At 33.2% G+C, this 12,500-nt stretch overlaps 1 protein-coding gene across 5 annotated transcripts in view; it reads right to left on the bottom strand.

The window, feature by feature from the left end:
• LOC111056481 (probable chitinase 2) overlaps positions 1–12,500 on the bottom strand; it is a 184,983-nt gene that overhangs the window by 139,743 nt on the left and 32,740 nt on the right. For 4 of the 5 annotated variants that reach the window (XM_039443275.1, XM_039443276.1, XM_039443277.1 and 1 more), the window contains exon 2: positions 1,992–2,192. The exons of the other annotated variant lie outside the window; for it this stretch is intronic. In XM_039443275.1, the coding sequence (XP_039299209.1) occupies positions 1,992–2,192 (201 nt within the window). The remainder of the gene's footprint in view (positions 1–1,991; positions 2,193–12,500) is intronic. 5 annotated transcript variants of the gene reach the window in all.

Raw genomic sequence — 12,500 nt, 5'->3', positions numbered from 1 at the left:
TAGAGAGTTGTTAAAAAAACTAACATCATTATTATAGGGTCTGTACAATGACAAAACAATTATTTTTTCATTTGGAAGTTTAATTGCAACAGCTTGATACACAAGATTTTGGTTGTGATTGTGTGATTGAATTTATTGATACACAAAATAATTCTAAAATCAATATAACAATAGGCAGTGTTCAGTAAAGATGGTATTGTGATTAAAATTCATTCAAAGACCTGGCATGCTGCCCAAAAGTCTTCATTCAGTTTTAACAATCGAAACCTTGATATTATTCCAGCAAATAAGTTTGAATTTCACGGCCATTCCCCAATTTTATTCAGATGTTCATACCTTAAGATTAGTGTGGTTAATTTCTGATGAGAAAGTCGAAAACATTTTTTTTAATTTCCAATAATTGATAGATACCCAAAAGTCAAATTCTTTTATATTAACAGCCCATTTTTTATATTCTCAAGAGAAGGGATGTTTAAAACCTTTATGGTCGCTCACACCATTAGCATCCACCGACCTTGCCACCCACTGAAGCTTGCAGCTCCTGAACACATACCTTGTATCCCCAAAAATTCCCTAATGTAATGCTTTTTGTCTGTCATCTTGAACTTGAAAAATTTCATTTCGTGAAAACTGTACTTGTTCTATAGTTGTTATTGTCTCTCTAAGGGCCATTTGCACAGTGACAGTTCAAACGAAAATTCCATCTTAAACTGGATTAAATCCATATCAAGTCTCGTTTGTTATAATGTGATACATTTTGAGTTTAAGCCACAAGCTGATTAAATTCAGTTTAAGCTTTGACTGTGCAAATGGCTCTTAATTCGGTAATTCCCTTTCAACTGATACAGCTCACTGGGGTTTTCAGGGTAATCTCCTAGATTTCTACATTTATTGAGCATGCTTGACTTATTATGCAACCTCAAATAAATAAATAAATCAACTTTATTAATCAACTTTGAATGCATAAAAAACGGTGCTTGTACAATTTTTTCCTTTACATATTCTGACAACATGAAAATCTTAGTTTATTGACAATGCTCTACAAAATGTTTTGAGTTATGTGCAATACAAGTTCACGGAGCCGGTCGCTGGTTGATTCAAACAAATCTCGAATCATTATTACAAAGACAAAGTATGGCAATGTTTGATGGACCTTCATGAGGAGTAAAATTTATTTACTATATGAGAATTGGCAACACAGCTCAGCGGACCAAACATAAGAGCACATTTCATGCAGCAATTATAATATTGAAGGACCTTCTTGAGAAGTAAAATTTGCATGCAACTCCAATGTTGGCGCCAAATCACTCAAGACCCAACATGGGAGTAGATTTTATATAGAAGAATTATATAAGCACTTTGGAGGTTAGAAAGGACCATCATGAGGTGAATAACTTTACAAGGATCTAGATTAATTATGGATGAATATATCATAAATTAAGTAGAATATAACCATTCAGCAAGTCAAGTTCTTCAGGTATAACATAATAGTTTCATTTTGTGACTATCTGATCAAATTTAAAATGGGGGGTCCCGGGGAACTACATAAGAGTTGAAATTTTACTGGACCCACAACAGGCACAAAAACATAAATATATATATATATATATATATATATATATATATAATATATATATATATATATATATATATAGCATTTATTACTACCTATCCTGCATAGCCATACAGGCTATGAGGAACTACCTATACATGCAGGGTCCAACTAATAGTTTTCAGATATGAATAGCAAGTACTTTTTCCATTTAGGAAAGGAAAATTGATTTGAAATTTATTTTTAATTTTTCCCAGTTTTCTATTTTTTTTTTATTAACATTTTTCAATCCTTTCATTCATTTCTATCATCTATCCATTTTTACATCTTTTTCGACCAGAAATTAGATTAGGTTAGATCAGGTCATTACTAGATGGAAGGTAAAATTGTGCCAGATTCCTCCACTGTTCCAGAACCCTCCCTTATATACTACCAATACCTTTTCCATAGTCTTCTTCAAGATCATTGTAAGGATCAAGACTCTTTATAACACTTGTTTCTTTATCCAAGCCCGCAAATGCATACACAAGATGAGTACATAGTTGAGGATCCAAATCATCTAAGGTGAATTTTCCGCCCTGCTGGCGGTAAACAGCCCATGATGAGACATAGCAGACTGTCACTTTCCCGGATGTCAATCCTTGAACAAATGAAAAATCACTCAGTTAATGGATAGTACTTGAGTTCTATGATAAACTGCCAATCTTATTTTTCTTGTAATCTCTCAAACAATGCAGTAATTATTTGAATCTATTGGATCAAAGTTCACTCTGTTATAGTTACCAAATCATATAGTCAATCAAAAATTTGTTGTTCTTCCATTGTGTTGGGGAGTGAAATAGTTTTGTAGTTCTCATTTCTAGTTTGTAGATAAATTTGAAGTTTTAAATAATTGACAGAAAACTTTTTTTCACATAAGCCCCAGAAATCAGGAGAATTAGAACATGCATTTCCAATAGGTTTTACTTTTTTTCAACTCAAATGAGCCAATTTCTGACGTTTTCGACAGTTTTCATATGTTATTTGAAATGTCAATTAGTTTTAAATTCATTCATTCTATCAACTTTAAATCAGAATGGATGGTTCACCTAAAATAAGCTAGTTGATTATGCAGAGGTTTATATGGGACAACAAAGTATATTCAATATCAACACACATTATCTCTATTGATAGCAAATTCTTCATAACAGAGGAGGAATATGGAACACAATACTGATGAATTCCATGAAAGGATATCAATAATATTTTTAATTATTATAATTCAAATATTGTCTTGTTCAAAAATAGAATTGATCATCCTGAATTTAAATGACTTATTTCACCAAGTGAAATTTTTCAAAATAAGATGAAGATCATATTCTAAATTTTCCATTAATTTTTTCCCAATGAAAAAATATTTCTAGATTGATATTTATCAATATTTTCGCCTATATAATGATATTTTCCCACAGTTACCTTGAAAAGTGGCCATTCCTGCACTGATTACAAAATGCAAAGAAACACTCTTGCAAGAAAAGTGATTACTTTGCATTCTCCAGATTTGCAACATGAGAACACAAAATAGTTGGTGGGTTATATGGAGGATTAGTGTGTGAAAACCAAAATTAAGTTGGTAACAATGACTGTGGTTGGATAAGAATCATTTCAATGGCTACATTTATGATAGAATCCTGATGTTCATCTTGATCATAATTAAATAATTACTTCAAATCATTTAATAATAAATAATGTTTCTCTTCTATTGATAATTGTTATTATTATTCCAACTGCAAGCAATGAGAAATGTAGCAAATACACATTATAAAATTCTAATTTGAGGTTAAATAATTACCTATAAATATACATGTGGATAAAAAAAATAAAAAACATTAGAATACTACAATAAATATTCTCTGTTGTCTATATTATTTTTATAAATATTTTTCAGTTTACTTTGGACATTTTCTCATTAATTTGAGCCACAAGTCTAAATTTCTGAATCCTGTTTCCAGTACTTATCAGCTGAATGAAACGAACTCAGGTACAGTTCTTCCCACTAGGTCGCAAGCTTGTCAGTTCAGCCATCTTGAAGCCATCCCAATCAGCTGTTGACATTTGGCATGTATTTTGAATGCGAATTTGTTCTATTTGTATTTTTTTCTGATTTTTGAATAAATAAAAATGAGAGCTTTTGCTGAGAATTTTCAACTTCAATGAAAATAATTCATGTAATTTTGACAAAATAAAGATTAAAAATGATTAAATTATTAAAATTCAAATTTGAACAATTTAAATTGGTTGAATTATTGATTGATTAATTAAATATGCTCAATTATTCATTTTTGATATTATTAACTATTCATTATTTCAAAAATAATTTTCAATTATATATTGATAAATTGTATAGAAATCAAGACATATTCAAGATTATTCAAATTTTCAAATTGATTGGATCTATTTAATTATTAATTTGAATAAATTATTGATTATGATTTTTCAATTGGTAATTAGGTAATTCTCAAATAAATGATGGTTGTTATTGATAACAAAACTACAAAGGCAAAAATTTGATGGATTTCAAGACTCATAATCACCCACTCCTTTCATATGGAGGGCTTAGGATCACAGGAGCATAACTACAAAAATTGCTATTTAAATTTGTGTAATTTTTTGTGCTCTATTTAGTGACACATGAGCTTATCTCAATGCCCTATTGGTTCACAAGTTGAGATATGAGCCTATCTACATTGTGAAAAAATGTTTAGGATCACAAAAGCATATGATGAGTTGAGCTACTGTGACTCTAATCTAGTTGATGGCATTTCCTGCATAAGTAGTTATGAGCAGTTAAGTAGTTAGGTAGTTAGAGTAGTTAAGTAGCTTCTGTGACTCCAAGCATAATATGTCAATTCAGCTGATTTTTAGCCATACATAAAGCAGCGCGTGGAATACTATACAACCTCTGTTTCAAGTCTGTCTTGTCACCTCCTTATATTTTGGTTATTTTTAGATATTTTGGGAAGGTCGCCTGATCAATGAATGAGTTTATTATGTCCAACAGTGGAACTCCTGATTCTCCACCACAGAATTACAGAATTTTGCCAGTTATAGTGTCGTATCCATCTGAGTTGTTAAAATTTTGCTTTTTAAGAAGTTGATCCAATCCCGTTTAAGTCTTTCAAATTTACAGAGTATTGGAGCATCTTTTATGTTTTGTGTGTTACTGTTTGTTAAATTAGTAGTACTGAAGTTAGCTTTGTATTTTGTGTGAAGTGAGCATTTAGCAAATTGCTAAAATGGTATGGTTTATCTACTATCCTGTTATCTTTTGTAAAGTGGAGGTTTTCACGTTTGCCTGCATTTGGTTTGCTCCTCTCCTAATTTATAATTCTCCAAAGCACCTTTTATTTATTATCAGCCTTCTCTACCTTGCCTTTGATAAGCATCCTGTTTTTATTCATCACATCCAAGTCGAAAGATCTTTTTAGATTATCGTAGTGTTCTCCATCTATCGTAGATCCAGTAAGCATACATTTCAGATTTGCAATGAGCAGTCTATTCTTCAGAGCTATGATTTCTTTGTTTCAGAAAACGGAGTTTTTAAAACAGTTCATTCAAGATTCAAGATTCGAGATTTATTTATTGCAGAAAACATTTATACAAATGCATAGCATCGTCATATATTAAACATGGTAAATGAAAGTATCTAGGCTACATTCAAAGAAATAAAAAAACAAACACAAGCATACAAACATCAAACAAAATACCCTCAAATTAGAAACTCCTCTTTTCTATATGGACATATTTCTATTAACATCTTCTTTATGGCTCTTTTAAAAATACCAACTTCTAGCTCTTTTAAATGTGCAGGAAGCTTATTATAAGCTCTTATACCGAACTCCTTAAAACAGTTCAATGTATTTCCATAATTGCACTGGTTCACTCTAAGCGATTCAGAATTTCTAGTGTAATGGTTGTGAACGTTGCTATTTACAGAAATACTTGCTAAATTAATTTCTACATACATAAGACATTCAAAAATGTAAATAGCTGGTACTGTCAAAATCTTGATTTTTTTTAAATAAATCTACACAGTGAAAACGACTATTCACATTAGCAATGACCATTACTGATCGTTTCTGTAACACAAATAGTTTATTTACATTCGTATGATTACCCCAGGCAACAACACCATAATACAAATGGGAATGAAGATAAGCAAGATACACTGAAATTAAAACACTCTTATCAACAATAAACTTTAATCTATTTAACATGAAAATTCCCTTCGACAGTTTGCCACATAATATTTTGATGTGTAAGCCCCATTTTAAATTGCTTTGAACTGTAATACCGAGAAACTTTGGATTGTCAGGTTGTAATCTAAATCCAAATTCCAAAAGTTGAGTTTTGACCTTATTAAGACACAATGAATTAGAAGCTGTCCAATCTTCAGTTATTTCATTAACCGTATGTAAGCTACCAGAAAGACTATTATTTTTTATTTGAACAGCTTAATCATCAGCAAACATAAATGGTTCTACATTTTTACAGCTGATTGCTGCAGGAAGATCATTAATTATATAATGAAGAGGATAGGACCTAGTGTGGAACCCTGCGGAACACCTGATAACACTTATAAATAATTAGAAAAACAGCCATCATAAAAAAAACAGTTTTGGAATCACTCAAGTAAGAGGCAATTAAATTGGTTGACATGTCATCAAAACCATAGAATTTGAGCTTTTGTTATAAGATGGGATGAGATATTCTATCAAAAGCTCGGCTCATGTCATAGAAGCTGCCTAGTAGATTACACTTCTCATCAATAGAATAGATACAGTTTTCCATGAATTCAGATATAGCTGTATTTGTGCTTCTATTAGGTTTGAACCCAAATTGACTATCGGAAAACAGTGAGTTATTTTCAAAAAACTCAACAATCTGACAATACAAAATTACCTCAAAGATTTTAGAATTAACTGGAATGATAGAAATCGGTCTAAAATCATTATACTCACTTGCAGAACCTTTCTTAAAAAGAGGAATTACTTTGACAATTTTTAAGCAATTAGGAAAAACGCCATCAAGAATACAATCATTAAACAGAGAGCTCAGTACTTCACAAATATGGGGAGAAGCCAGTTCCAACAAGTAAGAATTCAAGCAATACACATCAAGACAAGCACTATTCTTTGAGGATAGTATTACACTATGAACCTGCTCAACACTGGTAAGATGAAAAGAGAAAGAGGGTTTTGAAGAGTTTGGCATTGAATTTTTGTAATTGTCAAGATAATGAAAAACGTCATGGACAGGATCTGCTATTGAACACAATTTTTCATCTACACTGTGAATAAAAAAATCATTGAAACCATCAGGTGTATGACTAGATATTTAATCACCTTTAGCTACTTCATTCCTATTCAAATTCTCTCTGACTATTGACCACAATTCCCTTGGCTTGTTTTTAGCACGCAAAATACGGTTATTATTGTAATCGAGTTTAGTCTTTTTTACCATTTTTCTAAAAGATCTTTTCAACTGATTATATATGCTCTTATCAGTGGCAGAACCGGACATCTTATAGAGGTCGTACATAAGTAAACATTGCTCCTTAATATTTTTTGTCTCTTCAGTGTACCAAAATAATTTTACTGGAGGACATCTGCCAATTCCAACACATCTGATGGGAAGAGCTGCATCAGCAATACAAAGGAATTTATTGAAAAAGTGGGAAAATTTATCCTCAATACTATTGATTGCATAAACATCTAACCAATTAGTTTTTGCAATTATTGATTGAAATTTAACAATATTAGTGTAATTGAGTGGTCTGATAATTCTTCTAGACTTATTATCACCTCTTAAATATTTTGAAGCTGTAGGATCAGTCACATCAAGTTGGCAGCTAAGCACTAGAGAAAAATGATCCGAGACAATCATCGGCTCAACCTCTGCTGAGATAATTCTTTCAAAATGAATTGATATAGCAATATTGTCAATACACGTCCCCTCACAATGAGTAGATCCACCTTGTCTAGTAACTTCATTGATTGTTAAATTGAGATTGAAACTTGACAGCAAATTTTTAAAGACCATACAGCAGTTAGAATCTATCATCAAATTTACATTGAAATCCCCACAGAGGATAATGCTAGCATTAGTACTATTATTGATATTTAAAACATCAAGCATGCCGAGAAGCGTTTCTATGAAAGCCTCAAAATTACTCGCTAAAGAAACATGGTAAATTTCAATGCAAATAACATTATATTTCTCAATCAACACAGCTGAAATCTCACAAACCCTTTCAACGGATAATTCAACCAAATATGGAATCTCAACTGCAATTAAGGATGACTTAACACAGATCAAAGATCCACCTCTTTGCCCTGTAGGCCTGCAATATGCGCTGATGCATGTATAGCCACTTATTTCAATCTCAGTCAGATCATTTGAATTCAACCAATGTTCAGAGACACATAATATGTCTTCATCAAATTTGCAGTTGAAACTTGTGAGTTCATCCAATTTATTTATCAAACCTTGAACATTCCAATGAGCAACTACTAAATCAAATGACTGATCGTTACTAAGTAGACTATTACAATTATCTAAAGAATCACAAATTCGCTGTACACCAATGAGATTATTAAGATTATATCGATTTTCAATAGGAACAACATTATCAATTACCAAATTTGAGCTAAAAGTTATGTGGTCTAAACTAAAAAAGAACTATAAAGTTGAATAGCAGGAGTAGATTCTGTATTCATGAAATTACTTTGCACGCACTTTTCAATACAATCGCTGATCATGTTTTTGCCAAACTTATTAAGATGAAGTCCGTGCGTTGTATGGAATCTCCTTTCCAAATGACTCATATCCACAAACTTACAATTAGGAAACAAATCACATATTTTTTTCATAGATATATTAGTGTCTTTGATCAAATTGTTCACACACGACCAGTCTGCCAAATCAAAGCGATGTGGAATCGAGAAAACGATGACATTGGTTCCATAGAGAGCTGGCAGACACTGTCGTAAAGCTGTCAGGACTTCATTTGCCTCATTTCTGCTGATGTCATTAGAACCACCTTGAATCACCAGAACATCCTTCCTACCGAAATCTGCCAATCTATTCGGCACATATTCCTTTAGGTTCTCTAGGCATTATTTCTTCCATAAGTTGTCGCATTATCTTTGTGAAGTGATTATATTTAATTTCAGCCTGTAAAGAGTCTGTTATTTTTGGTCTCCAGTCAATACAACGTACTTCGATTTAAGCTCTATCAAGTTGGACATGTAATAATTTCTGGCATACCTGTACATAGCGCTTCATGTCCAATACAACAGTTTATCTCACAGACTATAGTGTTGTAGTCTGAAATTTGATTTGGATAGGCCGTGGATTTTATCATTCCTATTGGTAGATTGTGATAGCAGCCGTCAATGCTTGTGGTTGATGTTCGTTTTACCCTAGTAGCAGGCTCATCTATATTGGATATTCTTCTAAAACTAGCTCACAATGCAGCATATAAAATCAACGATGGACTTTTGCAACAAATAGGTTATTCGTGAGCAATACAAAAACTTTTACAGTGATTTGGTTCCTAAATCAGCAGGAGAACAATTAGATTCCAGTGATGAAGAAGCATGAAATAGGCTATACAGGATTGGGAAGGGAAGTATGGATGATTTGAAATAACAATTATACACTCATTTTTAAACAAAACTCAAAATTTATTTTTTCAGTGTGTACCTTGTATGTTGCCTTTGTTAAAAATTGAAGAGCAAAAACTTAAAACATTGACTATGTATGAATAAAATCTGTTATATTCTGTCCGTTTTCGTCCATACACTCCTGTGGACGTCGTAAGAAGTTGTCTGTACTCATCAGAAGCATTGCATGTGGTACCGCTCGAATTCGTTGAGTTATTGTTTCACTCAGGGCTTCGAGGGTTCGTGGTTTTTTTATGTACACACGTGCTTCCAGGTAGCCCATAAAACTAATTATTGGCCTTTTTGTGTAGTTGAGAAGTTGATATTGTGGTAATTATTCATATCGAATGAAAAAGACTGAGAAATTGTCAAAAAAACACTGATTTATTGATAATCAGAAACCGGTCTTTCTGATTATCAATAAATCAGTGGTTTTTTGACAATTTCTTAGTCTTTTTCATTCAATATGAATAATTACCGAAATATCAACTTCTCAACTACACAAAAAGTAAAAGAAGCAAGTCAAGCTGAACAAGTGAAGTTATATTTTGAATTGAAACTCATGTATGGAGTAGCAGAAAGAAACATTTTCTTCAATAGGCACTGCTTGAAACTGCAAGTTATACCAGAGTATGTGGCAATAGCAACCAACAACACTTCTACTATTGCACAGAAGAGCATAAAAACCGCCCAGAAATTTTGTATTAAGAATGAGATCAGTCACTGGTATAAAATGAGGAATAGCTTATCTTTCTACATCTATATTCTCCACACACAACTGGCAAGCAAACTACACAAGGCTGAGTGGGATTTCTTAGACAACAAATGTAGGGAACAACTTTTTAGGAGATTGAGTGAGAAAACAGTTACTCAAAACAAAAAACTGCAGAAACTTCTCATAGATCAACATACAACATTAAATAATTGGCCTATCATTCAACATCAACACAAGTGGGAATCATTCAGCCTATCATTCAATGGTAACTGTGGGAAAAATTTAATGTGGAATACGTGCGCAAAGTTCCTCTGCTGCCTTCAAGAAACCAATTCAGATGAGAATTCATATTCATCAATGATAAATTCATCATTGTTTGAAATTGAAATTCATGATCCAGATAAAGTGGACATGTATTTGTAATGTACATCAACTCAGACATTGAAAATGTGCCTACCTGGGGAATTCCCGAGACATGTAACAATAAACTAGATGTATAGGAGCAGTAAAGCTAGACAATAGGAGGGTGACACTTCTCCAGGTAATAATATTAAACTACTAATATCAAACGTGTAATTATCAAAAATAATTTTATTATTATTCTCACTGTCAGCATTAGTTAAAGGTGAAACATTGATGTAATTCATAAGGAATGCTGACTGCTAAAGGTGAACTACACTATAGAGTACCTGAGTCGGTCAGCATTGACTGAATTGGAAGCATAGATGTTATTCATAAGGAATGCTGACAGTGGAAAGTGAATCTTCTCACAGTAAGTTTTTAGCTCTCAAAACTTTCCAGCAGGGCTATGAACATTTTTAGGCCAGTCCCTAAACCTACAACAATCAATTAGTTACAAAAGCCTGTAACTGTGAATAGATTTTCCATTAGGGGAAAGTTATCTTTTATGAAAGACTGACTCTTCCTCACCCTCTAGCACTCTCACTCCTCACACTCACACAAACACACATACCTTCTTCAGAGATTTGTACTTCTTCTTGCCAAACCTATTTTCTATAGGAACGGCTAATGGATTCTGAATTTGCCCGGCTTTCCTGCCGAGCCTTAACCATCATTGCGATTATGGAGAATGTAAAAACTGTTTTTTTGAATTGGTTTTTAAATGTTCTTATCAATTCAGATGAGAATTCATATTCATCAATGATAAATTAATCATTGTTTGAGAATGAAATTCATGATCCAGATAGAGTAGACATGTATTTGTACTGTACATCAACTCAGACATTGAAAATGTGGCTAACCAACCTGGTGAATTCCTGATACATCTAACAATAAACGAGATGTATAGGAGCAGTAAAGCTAGACAATAGAAGGGTTTTGGTGACACTTCTCCAGGTAGAAATAGCAAGTCAGGAACAATGCTTTTTTGTACCATCAGTTAACAATGACCCAGAAAAAGAAAGAAATTTCTTAGAAAATAATATCCCCATTTCCTTTAATTTTTCATGTGGTGGAACTGTGAAATAACTTCCATGAACCCCCAAGGAAATAAGTGGGAGATCCAGATTGAACTGGTTTTCAGAATCTTGGAAGGATATGCAAAAATTAAATATAACAGAGGCAGATTTTCTAATCAGAGCAGAGCTACAGACTCAGTTTAAAGCTTAATGTTTCCCCTAGAACCCAGAATTGGAACTTGGTCGTTAGAAAGACGAATCGCTCAGAGTGCAAGGATGAAAAAGTATTGGAGGCGAAAGTGGGAGGCCAATGTGGAAAATAATGATAGTGTTTATGATTATGGTTAATGGTGTATTACAGTAATCCTTTTGTATAGTTGGCCTATACTAAATGAATGGATATTGTTGTACATTTATTTCTCTCTCATTGTTAGTCTAGAGTTTAGGGTTACAGCTGTTGCAACAGTCATTTATTCATTTTTGTAGCTACAATAATTTTTGTAGCTGAAATCAGTTTCAGTCAATGACATTTCAGTCATTTGGACAGTTTCACTCCAAAAGATGTTTTTTTGAAGTCAGGATGAAGCTCGCTCAGCTCTCGATGGACCTGATAGAAACAGGAAGTGCATTCCATACATGACAGGCACTGACTGAAAAGGATTTTGTGAAAATAATGGTTTGATGGTTGGGTATCCTTTAAGGTCCTAGTATGTGGAGCATCTATCCTCCTACCTTAGTAGAATAAAATTGGACAAGTAAACTCAAAATCAGCTGTTTTTCCCCCCTCCCCTCCCCCCCCCGGCGTCGTCCCCCACCCGCCCCCCGGCCATGGCAGGGTTGGGGGGGGTCACATGACAGTTAGTTAGTGACATCATCAGCTGTTCAGTGACGTCACTTGACCTCAAAATTTCCCGCCACAACAAATTTCCCTCCTTTGTTTCTTTCTTCTAACCTCAAACTAGACTTTTCCACCTGAAAATCTTTTTTGCGCCATAAGCAGGGGTGCGCGCACGCGCATGCTCAGTGTCACTAGTGCAAGAGAGTATTGATTTGATTTCACAGACACACTCAATTGTTTGGTGTAGTATGAAATAGGCTATTGAAATTAA

Source organism: Nilaparvata lugens, chromosome X (assembly GCF_014356525.2).
Source record: "Nilaparvata lugens isolate BPH chromosome X, ASM1435652v1, whole genome shotgun sequence".
NCBI classification, from domain to species: Eukaryota; Metazoa; Arthropoda; class Insecta; order Hemiptera; family Delphacidae; genus Nilaparvata; species Nilaparvata lugens.
The sequence above is the reverse complement of the archived record's forward strand: the minus strand, read 5'-3'. Positions and strand labels throughout refer to the sequence as shown.